This window comes from Narcine bancroftii, chromosome 1 (assembly GCF_036971445.1).
Source record: "Narcine bancroftii isolate sNarBan1 chromosome 1, sNarBan1.hap1, whole genome shotgun sequence".
In the NCBI taxonomy this organism is placed as follows: Eukaryota; Metazoa; Chordata; class Chondrichthyes; order Torpediniformes; family Narcinidae; genus Narcine; species Narcine bancroftii.
Window position 1 is genome coordinate 407,906,029 of NC_091469.1, and position 17,990 is coordinate 407,924,018.

General features: G+C 37.8%; 1 protein-coding gene across 2 annotated transcripts in view; it reads left to right on the plus strand.

Moving 5' to 3' along the window:
- Positions 1-16,018, plus strand: part of LOC138751513 (transcription factor Sp4-like) — a 118,588-nt gene extending 102,570 nt beyond the window's left edge. Inside the window, exon 5 of one of the 2 annotated variants that reach the window (XM_069913866.1) lies at positions 15,273-16,018. In XM_069913866.1, the coding sequence (XP_069769967.1) occupies positions 15,273-15,434 (162 nt within the window). In that variant the 3' untranslated portion in view covers positions 15,435-16,018. The remainder of the gene's footprint in view (positions 1-15,272) is intronic. The other variant, XM_069913865.1, reaches the window with a different exon arrangement.
- The last annotated feature ends 1,972 nt before the right edge of the window (positions 16,019-17,990 follow it).

The following is a 17,990-nucleotide window of genomic DNA, read 5'->3' on the forward strand; positions in this document are numbered from 1 at the left end:
TCCACTTTTTCACAAGACCAGTCTGAATGCAAAACTGTCCCCATTTCTTTCACACATCGAAAACACTTATTTGAATAATTAGGATTAAGTCCATTTAGCTTGAGTGGAGTGTAATGCAATTGATGAAGAAAATTATATTGAACCATTTGATATCTAATATTTACTGCATTTGTAACACTTTCATAACATAATTTTGACTAAATCTCCTCCTGAATTTGTATATTTAAATCTTTCTCCCATCGCATTTTTGATTTATATAAAACTTGTTTCTTTGTAGTCTCTTGTAATTTTATATCCATATTAGTAATAAATATCTTAACATCAAATGTATCTGTTTTATCTTCAAATTGACTTTGTTTAGGGAGTCTAAATCTGCTCCCAGTCTCTTTTTCAAATACATTTTTAATTGATAATATGCAAATTTTGTTTTATTATGTATATTGTATTTATCTTTTAATTGATCAAAGGTTAAGAAAAAAGATCCTAAAAACAATCCTTTACTCCCTGTAAACCTTTACGATACCAATTGTCAAATATAGAATTGTTCAAAGTAAAAGGAAAAAGTTGATTTTGTTTTAACAATATTTTTGGTCATTGATAATTTTTAATTCCTCTCTCAATATGAATTCTATTCCATATTTTTAATATGTGTTTCAATACAGAAAAATCTTTAGTTCCTTTAAACAACTCACTATTCCATTTATACAAAATTAACCTGGGATAGTTTCACCAATTTTATTCATTTCTATTTGAATCCAAGTTGGTTTTTCACCCCGTTGAGGAGGACAAAAACCTCAATTGAGCTGCTTTAAAATAATTCTTAAAATTTGGTAATCTTAGTCCACCCTGATCAATTTCCACATTATTTTTTCTAAACCACTTTGTGAGATTTTACCTTTCCGAAGAAATTCATCTATTATTAAGTTATTTAAGTTTTGAAAGAAAATTTCTGGTACTTGAATGGGCAATGATTAAAACAAATACTGTATTCTTGGAAAAATATTCATTTTAATACAATTCACGCATCCTATTAACATTATGGCTAAATCTTTCCATTTTTTGAGAAGGTTTAATCTTAAAGGAAAAGTGTCAAGGATTCTATTGAAACCCATTGGACAAGAAAAGAATCAGAATCAGAATTTATTGTCATGAGCAAGTCATGAAACTAATATGGTTTCAGGGTTAGACGTTGCTGGAATACACCATGACAATTTTTGTGATCTTCCAGCCATATACACACAAAAGACTCTACCTGTCCATACAAGAAACTTCCCTCATCCAAATGATGTGGATCAGTGGTCATAATTGAGAAAGGTTTACATACTGGAAGTTAGCTCAATTATAGAGATGCTAATTGGCTTAGAAATCATACTGAGTGTGAGAGATGGATCTTGTGCTATTAAAACTGTCATTGGATGGACAATCAATGGACCATTAGAAAGATTAATGATATTGCTCAGGAACAGTTAGCGACAAGTGTCAACGGGATTTCAGTTGTGGAACTTGATGAGTTGTGGGAACAGCAAAAGACTGTAAATAAGAAATTCACTTCTGAAGAAAAGAAAACAGATCAATGTGAAAATAAATCAAAGCATCTAAACCAATGTTGAAGGAATTATTTTTTTTATCAACAACAGATAAAAATGAAGTTTTAGAAGGTGTTGTGAATATTGCTGGTGATTATTCCTGTGTAATTGAATCTGAGGCAGGACTAAAACAAATGACTGCAAAACTGGTGCAACTGCCTTCAGAGTACAAAATGCTTAAAGAGAACAAGTCATTGGTTGATAACACAAGACAGCTGACTACAGAAAATAATCAAGAACGTAACTTGAAGGCCCAGCTAATAGCAAGGCAGAAAGAAAGAGAAATTGCATTTCAGCCATGTAAGAAGCAAGATGAAGAAATTCAAACACTTCGAGTTTGCTACAGCAGGCCTGAAAGCAGAAGTACTAATGGATCACATGATCCTTTAACTCCTGATCAAGTTATTAACTTCTCGATAGATAATGAGAGAATTACTTTCCTGTCCAAAGAATTGAATGCAGAGATAGAATCTAATAAAAGGCTTCAAAATAAACAGTCAGAAAATTAGATGAATTGGAAGTTGCCAAATTTGATCTGGAATTACAGAACAAGGCAATAGAAACCAGAGTGGTTGAAAAAGCTGCAGTTCTAGTTAAAGAAATTTGTAGGAGCCATAATTGGAACCAGTTTACTTCTTTACAGAAGGATTCTAGAAATGATGATGAGTTAGAAGAACTAATGTCATTTGAATCTTACCTTCTCTATGATCAACCACGGGAAATAAAGAAAATGATGAGCAAATTTGTTGTTGGAAAGGTTAAAGAGACTTGTTTATTATAATTGAGAGGATCAGATAAATCTTCAAAATCTGATTTTAAAAGTTCAAATTCTTACTAAGAGAAGCAGAATGCTGAAGAAAGGAAGAAAGCCAAATGACATGCTGAAGACATACCTCATGGTAAACTCAAAGGGAAAGCTGTGTCTATTCTGTCTGAGGAAGATCTGAGCTTTACTGGTCAACATTTTAACTCACTGATTCACAGAAGATGGAGGGACCTTGATAAGTACAAACTGACTTTATTTTGCCCACTACACAGACTACAGAGTGGTGGTAAAGATCACTCTTTCAAAGGCTATGTGCTGGTAACTTCTGGCCTTAAAACAAATGAAGAAAGAAGTCCTGAAAAATGTTCAATATCATGTAGTTAATTGTTTTTTTATATAATTTATTGTATAATTATGTAATTATTATTAGAGACATTGTGTCTCATTATAATAATTAAGTGCCAGTGTAAGAGCTAAGGGCACATTTCTTACCTGTTGTGGCCGCGGGCATTGGTAAGCCTCTTCCGGTTAGCCGCATGTGCAAAAGCCGGCGCCATTTATGAAGCCAAAGGAGTGTAGTGGCATATGTATGGTTGGCTCAACCTCAGTGGTGGTGTGTCCGCCAGTGCCCATGCTCCATGAACTGGGTCAATGCATGCACGCTTGGCTCAGTTCTGGCAGTGAGCAGTTGGAGCCAGGGCCAGCGTGTTCTGCAATGAGCATGTGTGGGGGTTTGCACGTGTTGAAAGGAGGTTCGCTAGCCTGCATCGTCAGTTAGGTGATCCGAGGAGGGTGAGTTACGTATTGATAATTTCTGTCAACTGTTACTTTACATGAACGTTACACGGACCTTAGAACATTACAAGGAGTGTTACACGAAAAGTTAAATGTTATGATTAATTGGTGTTTCGGTAGAACGTTATTTTCTTCTACAGTAGTTTTTTTGCTACTGATATTGAATGTTACTACAGACTTAGTTCTTTTTGTTTGTTAATAAAGACTGTTTAAAAAAATTCATTTGGGTTTTGTTACTGGTTCGTTCAAGAAATGTGTTGCAGACAAATGACTCACTTAGCCTCCGAGCGACTATTTTATTGATTAAAGTCACTAGAGTCACCTTAGAATTTTCAGAACTGGAATGGAAGGAAATCTTCAACCATCAGGACTCCATAAAATGAAGAAAAATCATAATGATGGAGAAACTCAGCAGGTTAAAGAGTGTTCATACCTTGTTGAAGGGTTCAAGTCTAAAACATTGGTTATGTATCATCATCTTTCAAGTACACTCTTTGACCTGTTGAGTTTCTCCAGCATAGTGTTTTTACTTCAATTACAGAAACTACAGACTTTCACATTTTACTCACATAAGACAGTGGGAGAGTCTGCCCACTCCACTTTGAATGATTGCAGCCGATCTACATGAATTGATAATTTTAATGATAGTTATCGTTACTACTAACTACATTCGTAGCATTGAACTCTAGTAATCATATCTTTCCTTAGTGATCACTTCTAAAACTGTGATCAAGAGATCAATATAAAAGATATTTTCCAAATACATAAAGAAACACCTTGACTGCAAAAGTTTCTATAAGCCACACCATTTTTACAGAATTTTTCAGAAATTCTTAATCCCCCGATGTTAGAGTTCCTATTTCTTTCTTTGGCTTGGCTTCGCGGACGAAGATTTATGGAGGGGTATGTCCACATCTGCTGCAGGCTCGTTGGTGACTGACAAGTCCGATGCGGGACAGGCAGGCACAGTTGCAGTGGTTACAAGGGAAAATTGGTTGGTTTGGGTTGGGTGTTGGGTTTTTCCTCCTTTGTCTTTTGTCAGTGAGGTGGGCTCTGTGGTCTTCTTTAAAGGAGGTTGCTGCCCACCGAACTGTGAAGCACCAAGATGCACAGTTGGAGGTGATATCAGCCCACTGGCGGTGGTCAATGTGGCAGGCACCAAGAGATTTCTTTAAGCAGTCCTTGTACCTCTTCTTTGGTGCACCTCTGTCTTGGTGGCCAGTGGAGAGATCGCCATATAACACGATCTTGGGAAGGCAATGGTCCTCCATTCTGGAGACGTGACCCACCCAGTGCAGTTGGGTCTCCAGCAGCATGGATTCGATGCTTGCAGACTCTGCCAGCTCGAGTACTTCGATTGGAATTCCATTATATTAAGTTAACTTCACAACTAGCAACTTTTTGTATTCATTAAACAGCGTCGACCAAGTGAAATCATCTCTGTGCAAGCTCGCATTGACCTAACAGTACAAAAACACACAGAGTCTCTTCACACAGAATAGATATTAATTTTTTATTTAATACTTCACTGTGAACTATGTCAATAACAATATATACAAATATTCATCATTAAAATATACACAGTGACATTTTTATTTTTTCCCCTTCCTCCCACCCTCCCCACCCCCTATAACTTAAAGCAAGAAATAAAAAGGAGAAAGAAAAAAAATATAATTAATAAAAGAACACAAAAGGAAAAAAAAGAAAAAGAAATTGTGTCATCCAAAATTCTATATTTAAGTATTTTTGTACTTATATCTTATCACTTTAAGAGCTGAAGGTCTGAAATCGGCGGTTTCTAATATACTCTATGCATGGTTCCCAAATTTGTTCAAATGAAGTATATTTGTTTTTTAGATTGTAGGTAATTTCTTCGAATGGAATAAACTTGTTCATTTCTATGTGCCATTGTTGTTTTTTTATGGTTTTCTGTTTTCCAAGTTATCATTCTGCACTTTGTTGCTGTGAGTGCAATCATAATAAATCTTTTTTTGAGCCCTGTCTAATTTTAGGTTTAATTCTTTGTCTTTTATGTTGTTTAACAGGAACATTTTTGAAACTTTTGGTATCCTATTTTTCGTAATTCTATTTAATATTAGGTTTAAATCCTCCCAAGAAGTTTTCACTTTTGTTCATGTCCAAATTGCATATAATGTGGTTCCAATTTCTTGTTTACAATGGAAGCACCTGTCCAATATTGTGAGACTCCATTGTTTTAACATATAATCTATGTAGCCAATTGTATTGTATCATCGTAAACTGAGTATTTATTGCATTACTCATGGTCCCTGCGCATAGTTCCTTCCATGTTTCATTCTTTATTCGTATATTTAAATCTTTTTCTCAACATCGTTTGGGTTTGAACATTGCTTCATCATTTTCTTTGTGTTGCAATTTGCTGTACACGTTTGTACATGTTCGTAATTTTTTTTTACTATTGCAGTATTCATAGTAGCTACTCTCAGGTAATCTTAGGCTAGTTCCCAACTTTTATTATAAATAAGTTTTCAACTGCTAGTATGAAAATATTGTACCATGTGATATTTGTCTTTTAACTGTTCAAATGTTAATAAATTGTTTCCCAAAAAGCAATCTTTTATTCTTTTAATTTCTTTTTTAGCCCATTTCTTAAAAATAAATGGTCTACTGTAAAAGGAATTAATGGGTTTTGCATTATTAACATTTTTGGTATTTGATCATTTATCATCTTTCGCTCCAGATGTATTCTCTTCCATGTTTTTAGTATATGTTGTAGTATTGGGAAATTGTTGAACTGCACCAGTTTCTCATCCCTCATCCCATTTATGGAGTAAATGATCCAGGACATTTTCTCCTAATTTATATAATTCTATCTTGAGCCAATTGGGTTTTTCTCCCGTCTGATAAAATTCTGATAGATATCTTAACTGTGCTGCCCTGTAATAGTTTTTGAAATTTGGTGGCTGCAATTCTCCTTCTTTATACACCCTTGTTAATTTTTCCAAAGCCACTCTTGATTTTTTACCCTTCCGTAAAAACTTTCTAAATAATTTATTTAGTTTCATTTAAAAATTCCTCTTTCAAGGGAATCGGTAGTGTTTGGAACAAATATTGTAGCCATGGAAATACATTCATCCTGATGCAGTTTACTCTCCCTACAGCATGTTGACTTTAAAAAAAAATCATATAGCATGTTAGAAGGCTCCTCTAGCCTATGAAACCCGTGCCACCAAATTAACCTGGGCGAAAATCCGTACCTGCAGGAAAAAAAAGACACACAGGTTACAGGAGAACATGAAAACTTCTTAGACACAGCAATAGATCCTAATCCAGGCCACTGGCACTGGAACTGCACTGCACTAACAGCTGCACTAACTTGATTCTTGGAGTTTACTTAACTAGTGACCTATTATGACACTGAACATCTCACTTGTCAGGAAGGTGCAACAGTGACTGCATTTCCTGAGAAAACTGAAACAGACAAGGCTACCGGCCACCATTATGTCAACCTTCTGTAGGAGCTCTTTCAAGCGCATCCTGGCCGGTTGCAACATAGTGTGGTACAGTTGCTGCAGTGAAATGGATCAGATGTCAATCAATCAATCTGCCTCTCTTATGAACATAAGAGAGGCAGAGAGGATCACTGGCGACTTCCCACCCAACCCCCCCCCCCACTCCCCCATCGATATGATCTATCAGGATTTTTTGTCTAAAGAGGGTGCACATAATTGTTGAGGACCCCTTCCACCCCTCACTCAGCATCTTTCAGCTGCTCCCATTGGGGACGAAATATAGAATTATCAGAGCCAGCGCCACCTGGCTGTGGAATAGCTTCTTCCCACGGCCAATGAAAATGCTGAACAACCAAAGGAACTGCTCACATTCACCATCTGAGACTCTTGTACAAAGCAACATTTATTTATTTGTAACTTGTCCTGCATATATATTGTTTGTATGTGTGTTATATCTAGTTGCATGTGCATGTTTTGTACCAAAGACCAGGGTATGCTGTTTCGTCGGGGTGCACTTGTACAATCAGATGACAAATACACTTAAATTTATTAACTGTGCCATTGTGAAGAGGGTGGAAAGGCTGGTTTGTTTTTCCTGTAGCAAAGGAGGCTGAAGAGTGACCTGAAATAAGTATAAAATATTTTTAGAGAAAGGTAGGCTGTCAAAAACTTTTTTTTTTCCAAAAGGACAGGTTTAAAATGAAAGGTAAGAATTTTCAAGGGGGTTTGAGGATAAGGATTGACAGCTGCAATGTGCTGCCGGAGGAGACGACAGAATCCATTACAATAGGACAAGGCTCAAGTGCTCTAACGTTGAAGGATACAATCTTAATGCTCGCAAATTGGATTGGAGTAGAAGGGCAAATGATCAGTGCAGATATGATGCATCATATGCTGCAGTACAAGGTGACTGTATGACACCATAATTATACAAGAGAATCGGCAGATGCTGGGGTTGAGTCCAATGCACAGTAGTGCAAGGGAAATTCAGAAGGTCACACTTCATCCATAGGAAGTAAGACAGCCGGTGTTTCTGGCCTGAGCCTTTCCTTAGGAATCAGAAAAAAACAGGTAGATGTCGGAATAAAAAAGTGGAGAGAGAAGGGGAGGAGCACCTGCTAACAGGTAAAAGGTAATAGATAAGATCAAGTGCGAGCATAGAAGAAGAGGGCGGAGGGTTAAGAAAGGTAGCTCTCGGGAGAAGGAAGGAAAAGGGGTAGGTAGCTGGAGGAAAGGAGAGAATGAAAGAGAGACTGGGGAGGGGGGAATAACTGAAATTAGAAGTCAATATTGATGCTGTTTGCTTGGAGACTGCCGAGATGGAATACAAGATGTTTTTCCTCCAATTTATGGGTGACTGTGATTTGGCAGTACATGAGTCATGTTAGTGTGGCATTGGTGTGTGGAATTAAAATGGTTGGGCACTGGGAGGTGCTTGCAGCAGATGGAGCAAATATCCATTAAATGATCTCCCACTCTATGTCCAGTCTCCTTGAAGCAGAGAAGGCTGCATCAGGATGAATAAACCATTACAGATTGAGGTGAAGTGTTGCCTCACTTGGAAGGACTCTTTGTGAGCCAAATAGTGGTGATGGCAATAGGTGTCATGGTAATCTCATCAAATGCCATTGGTATTGGTTTGGCTTGGACTTAATGATTACGGTTTTTTTGTGGTAAACATTTTTTTTTCTTTTTAAAATGTCTTTATTGAGTTTAATAAGAAAATGCACATCTATACACCTGTATAGATCTAATACATTTACTAGAATATGAGAATTCAAAAAAATTGATTATACATGATATAAATTGTGTGCATCCTTTCAAATCAAACCCACTATATCAAAAATATTGAAAAGAATAAAGAAAATAAAAAAGAGGAAAATGAGAAAAAAAAATTAATCAAACCCCTCTAAACAAGGCAAACTTGCATATCTGATTTAAAAATAGGAAATGAAGGATGACATTTAGAGACTAGACAGTGCTGTCCAGGAGCATCCAAACACCCTAATTTGTTAAATTATGTTAATAGTCCATGAATGGGCCCCATCTCTTATAAAAGTTCACCTTTACATCTTTGACATTTTTTTTTGTAAACTTAGGAAGGACATGACTCCTGTAATCATTGAGTATGGGTAAGTGGAAATCAGAATTGCCCATCGAACTATCAATAAGATAAAAGCTAAAATTCACTTCTGAGATGAAATCAATAATATTTCCTCTTCTGGAGTAAAATCAAACAGAGCAATTAACGGACATGGTTCTAATTTGACCATAAAAAATGGTTGATAAAGTTTGAAAATAATTTGTCCAAAAACTTCCTAAACTAGGGCAAGTCCAAAACATGTATCAATGAAGCCTCAAAAAATTTGCATTGATCTCATAATGAAAGAGAAATAACTTTTTAAATATGTACTCTGCATACAACCTTAAATTGCAACAAAAAATCCTGCTCACAAAATGAGGACTCACTAATCAAATTTAGAACAATATTCCCAGTCCTCATCTGGAAGTGAGAAATCCAAGTCGTGCTCCCAATCACTTTTCATCTTAATCAGACAAACTGTTCTCAAATCCATCAAATTATGATAGATAATTAATATTGATCCTCTGGGTAAAAAATTGAAAGTCAAAAAGTAAATCAAGAATATTTGTTTCAGAAATCCATGGAAAATCAGAAAGCTTGGATGGAACAATATGTCTGACTTGTAGATATCTGGAGAAAAAAATGAACATAAAGTATCTTCATATGCAGATGATCTTTTGCTTTTCATTTCAAACCCAGAACACATGGAGGGAGAGAGGCTATAGTTGCACAACTTGTGATTCTGCTATGCGTGCAATGCTTATTTGGTACATTTGTTCTTGTTTCAGTTGGTGCAAAATTAGTTCTTTAATGTTCTTTGATAATTTTTCAACAGTAAATGTAGACGTCTATCTTCATTATGTAAAATACAAAGGTATTAGAAACCATTAGAATTGATCATGGGGAGTAAGATAAATGTCATCAGTTCAACACTTCCTCAACTTAGAAAATTGGAAAAGTTATCACATTACATGTTTAAAATGAACTTTGTATAATAAGGAACAATGTTGTTTCTGTGGGCCTTTGAAAGCTCCTTGTGATGGTGTAATGCCATAGACAAGGACCAGTCAAGTATCATTCCATTACTGGGCTTTTATTAACAAACAAAAATCCAGCTCTAAACTGGCAAGTGGGAAAAGGTTCTCCATCTGTTATACCAGTAGGGTGGAGTATCTCTACAGCCATACCCAATAGCAATAAGTCAGTATAATACGCCCCCTCCTCATTACATCATCACATTCACCCCCCTCTAAAATTAACTAATTTTAAGAAAATGCAATAAGGGCAAAAGCAAAGGGCAAGAAAAAAAAGGGTTGCAAACAGAATAAATGAAAATAATGTACCAGCTGTGAGTCTGAGTAAACACACTAGGTCTGTGCTCACTGAAACCATAACAAAGATGAGAAAGCGTCGTAACTACCGGTAAGTCTTTGTGGCAGTCTTGATATCCATTCAGACCGACGTAAAGGCACAGATGTTGGAGATTTACCTTTAACTGAAGGACTTTTGTCAGCAGGTGTTGGCCAAAGGTCTTCGGTCAGCAGATTCCCTTGAAGAGGGAATTGTTGCTCCAAAGGTTCTTGGGATTGGGAGGGTAAGGAAGGAGACAGGTTAGTGGAAGGACTAGCAGGCAGCAGACCAGGTGAAGCTAGATCCCTAAAGGAAACAGTGTCCTCTCTACCATCGGGAAATACAACATGACCATATTCTGGATTAGGATGAAGCAGTTGTACACGCTCCATGAGTGGGTCAGTCTTGCTGGGTCTAACATGTTTTCTTAATAAAACATCTCTGGGTTTAGATAGCCAAGTTGGCAAGGTCGATCCACTTTTCGCTTTTCTAGGGAAAAGAAAAAGACATTGGTGAGGAGTTTCATTGGTAGCTGTACAAAGCAAAGTATGGATAGAGTTCAAAGCTTCTGGCAGTACTTCTTGCCAGTGGCTTGTGGGGAGACCTTTTGATTTTAGAGCTAGCATGATAGCTTTCCAGATTGTACTGTTTCTGTGCTCTACTTGACCATTACCCCGAGGGTTATAGCTTGTAACATGACTTGTAGCTATACCTCTGTCAAGAAGATATTGCCGAAGTTCCGAACTCATAAAAGCTGATCCTCTGTCACTGAAAGAAGTTAGGATAACCGAAAATACTGAAAATCAAATCAAGGCATTTAATAACAGAACTAGCAGACACATCTGCACAAGGTATAACGAAGGGGAAGCGAGTTAATTCATCAATAACATTGAGGAAATAGATATTTTTATTGTTTGAGGGTAGAGGTCCTTTAAAATCCACCCTGAGGCGTTTGAATGGTCGAGGCGCCTTAATCAACGTGGATGCGGAAGGTTTGTAGTAGCGTGGTTTACACTCTGCACAAACAGGATGGTCTTTAGTTAGTCTTTTGATCTCTTCCAGTGAGTATGGCAAATTGAGAGATTTCACATAATGATAAAATCTAGTGACCCCCCAGGTGACATAATTCGTCATGAAGATCTTTTAAACGATCTAGTTGCAGACTTGCACAGGTCATGCGAGAAAGTGTGTCTGAAGGGTCACTGAATTTTCCTGGGTGATAGAGTATGTCATAATCATAGGGAGAACATTCAATTCGCCAACGCATAATCTTATCGTTTTTAATCTTGCTCCTCAACTTAGTGTTGGTGACAGATTTTTTGTTCAGTCAGCAATGTTAATTTCCTTCTGGCTAAAAAGTGTCTCCAATAGCGAATGGCCTCTACGATATCCCATGCTTCCTTTTCAATAGAGGAATGTCCTAACTCTGGCCGTGTAATGTCCGAGAGAAAAAGGCTACTGGTCTACTAGCTTGGTTTAGTTTAGCAGCTAAGGCCCAATCTGATGCACCGGATTCCACTTGAAATGGCAAATCCTCATCAATAGCTGGCACGGTTGCTTTGGCTATATCTTGTTTGATGTTTTCAAAAGCACGGAGGGCTTCCTCAATCAGGGGAAAACTAGTAGTTTTAAACAGTGGCCATGCTTTGTCAGAGGAGTTGGGCACCCAGTGAGCATAATAGGAGAAAAACCCCAGGCAGCACTTGAGGGACTTTTGTGTCGCTGGTGGGGGAAGATCCATGAGTGGTCTCATTCTCTCTGGGTCTGAGCTGATCTCTCCTTTACTCACTACATAGCCTAGTATGGCCAGGTGTTTAGTGCAGTATACATACTTGTCATCGTTAAGGGTTAGATGCAGATGATTGACCACCTGGAGGAATTTTTGTAAGTTTTGATCATAATCATTTAAGTCTTTGCCACATATAGCGACATTGTCCAGATAAAGGTAGGTTGAGCATTTATTAGTTTATCCATCTCTCTTTGGAAGATGGATACCCCATTGGTAACTCCAAAAGGAATTCTTTTAAACTGTATAAGTTTGCCATCTGCCTAAAAAGCAGTAAAGTGCCTTTCATCTTTGAGATTTCAGATCAATTGTGGAGTATATTTTGTATTGTGCAATCTGGTTTACCGTGTCTGAGATACGAGGCAGTGGGTAAGCATCTAGTTGTGTGAACCTGTTTATAGTTTGGCTGTAGTCCAAGACCATTCTAGGTTTCATGCCATTTTTGACCACTACCACTTGTGCATGCCAAGGACTTGTACTGGGTTCGATAATTCATGGGACAAGGACTACTCAGAGCACACGAGCTCTTGGTGGACATGAACAGATGGCATTTGGTCAATGCTGCCACATTCCATTCATACCCCCTCACTCTACAGCAATGTTCCTTCCTGCCATTAGGAATCCACGCTCTGGACTGTAACAAATATGCACTCCTACTGGCCATGTACCTGTGATTGTTGGTGCCCAACAATGCTAAACCAGCACATGCCATGGAGCATCACGTCGAGACAACTGGGTCCCCAGTGTATGCACAGGCACAGCACCTCCTGCAGGACAAACTCCTTCAAGCCAAGACCGGGTTCACTGCCATGGAGGAATTGGATATCATCTGCCGCTCAAACAGCCCCTGGGCGTCCCTGCTGCACATAGTCTGGAAGAACTCAGGAGGTTGGCACCTGTGTGGCAACTACAGGCAACTCAACAATACCACCGTCCCAAATAGATACCCCATCTCACACATCCAGGATTTTGCCACTAGGCTCCAGGGCTGCTGGAACTTTTCCAAGGTGGACCTCATCAAAGGGTACCATCAGATTCCAGTTTATCCTAATGATGTCCCAAAAATGACCATTATTACACCTTTTGGCCTCTTCAAGTTCCTTTGGATGCCTTTCAGTCGAAAGAATGCAGACCACATGTTTCAGCATCTCATGGACATGATTGGTAGAGACCTCTATTTAATCTTCGTCTATCTGGATGACATTCTCATTGCCAGCCCCGACACCGGACACATCTGACTCGCCTTTTCGATAGGTTTCAGGAGTTCAGGCTTGCTGTGAACCTGGCTATGTGCCAGTTTGGCATGGAAACGCTTGATTTCCTGGGGCATCGTATCACCTGAGAGGAGGCCACACCGCTGCCGGATAAGGTGGAAACCATCCAACGTTTTCCCAGGATAAACACAATCAAAGGCCGACAAGAATTCCTAGGAATGGTGAACTTCTAAATTCATTTCCTCCCGAGACCAGCTAACCTCATGCAGACCCTTTGTGACCTTATCTACCCACAGGAAAGATATCAATAAGATTGAATTTACATAGATGGTGCGTTACAGGGAAAGGTGGAATAGGTTTGGACTTTATTTTGCCGAGCTTCAGGAGAAAGAGGATCGATTTGATGAGACAGTCGCCTTTCAGGATGATTGTTATTCTCAATCAGTATTTAGCAGGATTACTTTCTTGTTGCTGTACTGCTTCGTATTCCGCTTTGAAATGCGGCCTTTTAAAAATAAAAGCTTGGGGGTTTGAGAGTTCTAGCTGATTGGCTCTCCCATCTTATTCTGTGTAATTGTACAATAATTTGCAATAACAGAGAAAAGGAGGAGTATGGAGGTAGGTGTGTGACCAAATAGAAATGGAAAGAATTGCAGAAAAGTGGGAGATAATAATTAAAAATGGAAGGTAAGAGTGTGACATTGGCGAAGAAAAGAGAATAGTTTTGCTTTGTCAACTTAACATCAGAATCAGAATTTCTTTGATGAACCTGAGGATTTTTTAAATTATTATTTTTGGTGGTGGTGCAGCCGAGCAATGTTTTAAGAACAACTGAGTGATATATTGCTCTTCAATTAGAATCACTCTCCTGAGTGAATTGGACCCTATACGACTGGGTAGGTTGTGAAAGCAAACGAACTGTGTTTAACAGACATATAGTGTCCTTGGTTATGTTCCTGTGTCCATGCACATTGTGTTTCCAAACAGATCACAGTACTATTTCATTTTGTGTGTTCTCAGTTTAATTAAATTTTGATCAAATGGATGCTTGAAAGCTAAATTGTTTTCAGAACTTATTTCCTAAATTTTAGATTTATCGTCAGAGTACATGCATGACATCGCATACAACCTTGAGATTCATTTTCCTGGGGATTAAAATAATAAGACAATAGTTTCTTTCCTGTATGAAAAATTACTTTCAGTTAAGCCGATGTTAAAGATTGCTCTCATGTGACATTAAAGTATTGTAAAGCAGTATGGGTATTGCAAGTTGCATATAGATTCTGGGATTAAATGATTTATCATCTACGCACCAAAGCCCATTGGCAAAATATAGAAATCACTGGAAGGAAAATGGATCTGCATTCAGTTGTTATTTCAGACAGACGCTCCATCTAAATTATATTGTATTCTTAACGAACAGCATTTAGTACAGATTAAAACACCGTGAGAGGCTGTCTTGTCAAAGCGCTTGTATGAAAATCAAGAGATGACTGAATGAAAAGTCATTTTAACAAATGAGAGTTTATTACTTACTTTGGTGTTTGGGGTCTTGTCAACATGTCTGTTGTTATATTTTACAATTTAAAAAGAGCAATTATTTGAATCTTTATCTCATTCTTGTTTTACATTCTTTTAGACTAGATATTTGACTGGTTAATAGTTCATCCAAGTGAATCAATGGTTATCCGATACATAACTTTTTGGATTCATTTAGGTGTTTAGTAGTAGACTGTTAATCCAGTAGCCTCCGAAGGGAGGGTTTAATATTTAGATAATTAGTGTAGTGGTTTTCTTTTAATGTAACATAGATTTTAGTACTATTTGTATTGCTGTATGAGATTTGTTAATACTTTATTGTCATGTACCTATGGAACATTTATTTGATTAAAACCAATAAAATATATTGAAAAATAAGAATCAATGGTAATCAAATATGGGATTTAATGAAGAAGGATTCTTCTGAATCATTGTCTTTGGACCTGGATTTATCCCTTGAAGCAGAGTAGGATTTCTGGAAGGCAAGGAAAGAAAACCTGCTCTGAGTTTACGAGCAAATGAGTGGTAGTGAAAGCAAAACATGTTCTGACTTTGCTTCAGAATTCACAGCATAAAGTTAGTGTGTCTAGTTTCCATCGTCATGCTGTACTGCTTGATCATTTCTAGACGTTATTTCTATTTTAACTGCTGTATTCTTCTAGCTTCCAGCCCCTGTTATTCAAAAAAATGGCCAAGATTCTGGAAGTTACAGAAAGCAGTTACTTCCAAGTTTACAAGATGTTGCAGGTGGTAGGTATAACTCCATAATTGTTACCCACAAAATGTGTAATATTTCTGGAATTAAAATGATAAGTAGTGACTGAGCAATGTAAATATTCCAATTTGCTGAATAGTCTGCGAGCTTTGCCGATCATTTCCTGTTGATGAAAGCTCCCTGTCACAGGAGGTTGACGAGCTGTTGTACTTTATTTAATAAACTGATGAGGGTCCTCTAGAGTACTTACAACACTAAAGTTTGAGTTTGGATGAATTGGAAAATAGGATCTGAAGGTTGAGCTAGAGTTTCATGGGTCCCCCCCAAAAAAACACAGGTACTGTAGGGACCAGTTTTTGCATGGTGCCCTCATTTTCCACAAATGGAGGTAACTGCAAACACGATTGTACTTGTTAAATCTGAACCAGCTGAGGTGCCCAAACAAGCCTAAAGTTCTAACTAACTCTGCAAGAATTGATGATCCTTCAAACCGATCAGATGCAGGGGTATTCCCAAATGTTCAGACATAGTTTTTTTTTTCTGTGCAAGGGCCACTCTGTTAACAGCATACACATTGAAGTACATTGCAGGATGGTTATTGTCCCTGCTTTATTCTCTGGATTGACTTATGTTTTCATTATCTGCATTGAGTACATATTCAAAATATACAATACAAAATTAAATTTCTTGACCATCATATCTTTTGCAAAGGAGCTAATGCTTTCAGATTTTAATTTTTTTTAATTAATTCAATAACCAGCACACATTCATTATATTGGAAAATATACATTTTAAAATTTTGTTTTTCTCAATGTAGTTGCATTTTGTACTCTATCTTTTTCACTGTTGTTTCATTAAGCATTTCATTGAAGTCCAAGATACGGCTTCAACCACTGCAATGCCATATTGAAATTTTGCAAGAGACTGAATTTTCAAAGATTCCTGTATTTATTCCTGCAATTTTTCACACCATTTCTCTTATCTGGAGCCATTCCAGATATTGTTGCTTTCCTGTTCAGATCATAGTCCTCCTGCAAGAATTGTGAAATTTATTAATTGAACAGGTAAATTTAGATAAGCATGTTAATTTGTGTATTTCAGCATGTCCAGTTTTATTGTCAGACTACATACATGACATAAAACCCTGAGATTCTTTTTCCTGCGGCCCCGACAGAATTTATACTTGTTAGTCATGCAAATAAAACTATATTCAAGAAAAGTTGTGTAAACAAAAGAGAGAAATGTAAACAAAAAGGAATTATTATTCAATAATAAATAACTTGCAAAATAAGAGTCATTAAATGAGTCTCTGAGTTTGTTCTTTAAGAGTCTGATAGGGGAGGGGTAGCAAGTGTTCCTGAACCTGGTGTTATGAATTTTTTGATATCTATGACTCTTTCCTGATGATAGCAGTGAAAACAGAGTGTGTCCTGGATGGTGCTGCACTCCAACAGCATCATTCCAAATAGATTTTTTTGATGGAAGAGTTTTGCCTGTGATGTGCTGTGCTGCGTTTACTACTTTTTGTAGCACTTACCACTCAGAAGCATTGTTGCCTCATACAAGTCTTGTACACTTTCAACCACACATCTGTAAAAGTTTGCTAAGGTTTTTTGATGTCCTACCAAACAAGGGCATAGCCAGGTTCTGAAGTCAGGGGGAGCAAGAGCACATGAAGAATCCATGATGTAGGGCGGGGAGGGTGGCAGGTGCTGTCTGGGGGGAGTTGGCAGTGGGCGCCCTTGACCACGACCCACCTAACCTAAAAAAACACACCACACTTTATGCACTGTCCACCTGTCCTCATCCTCTGGTTTGCTCTCAGCTTGTTAAGAGGCTGAAGCCAAAAACAACACGGCGGCCTCCAAGGCCAGCTCTCGTGAGAGGTTGGCATGATTGGCTTATTTCATCATGTCAAGTTCCAAGTTCAGATGTATTGTCAGACTACATGCTTGACATCACATACAACTCTGAGATTCTTTTTCCTGCGGGCACGGCAGAACTTATACTTGTCAGTGGTACAAATAAAACTGTACTCAAAGATGTGTAAACAAAAGAGAAATTTAAACAAATAAAAGGAAGTGGAAACAGAAAATATTCAATAATAAATAATGTGCAAACTAAGAGTAATTAAGTTTGATGTCATGTATCCTTTGTTGTTTCCATTTTCATCTGGAACCTCCCCTTCTCATAAGTTGTACCTGCTCCTTGTGTACTGTTCTGGATCTCCGTGCTTCAATGCCTGTGATCAGGCTCTTGGCATGTTCTGGATTTCATTGTTCATCTAAAGCTTCTGGTTAGGGAAAACCTGAACGATTCCCCATAAACTCTGTAACGACCCTGGTGTAATTATTCAGATCCTCAGCTGAGTCCTTGAACACTGACCAATCCACTGCAATCCTGTATCCATTCTTCAACCTTCCTCGACTACCTTCTGGTGGTCCTGATCTCTGAAGCCTATCTTTTTAGGCTCTGTATGAAGACTGAAGGATCACAGCTGGGCTTGCCAAAATGTGGTCTTGGGAAACACTGGTAGGTCTTTCTTATCTCAGTGTAGCAGTGATCAAGTGTGCTAGGATCTCTGGTTCAGCAAGTTATGTGCTGGTGGTAATTGGGCAGGGTTTTCTTGAAACCAGCCTGGCTAAAGTTACTGACTATGATTTGT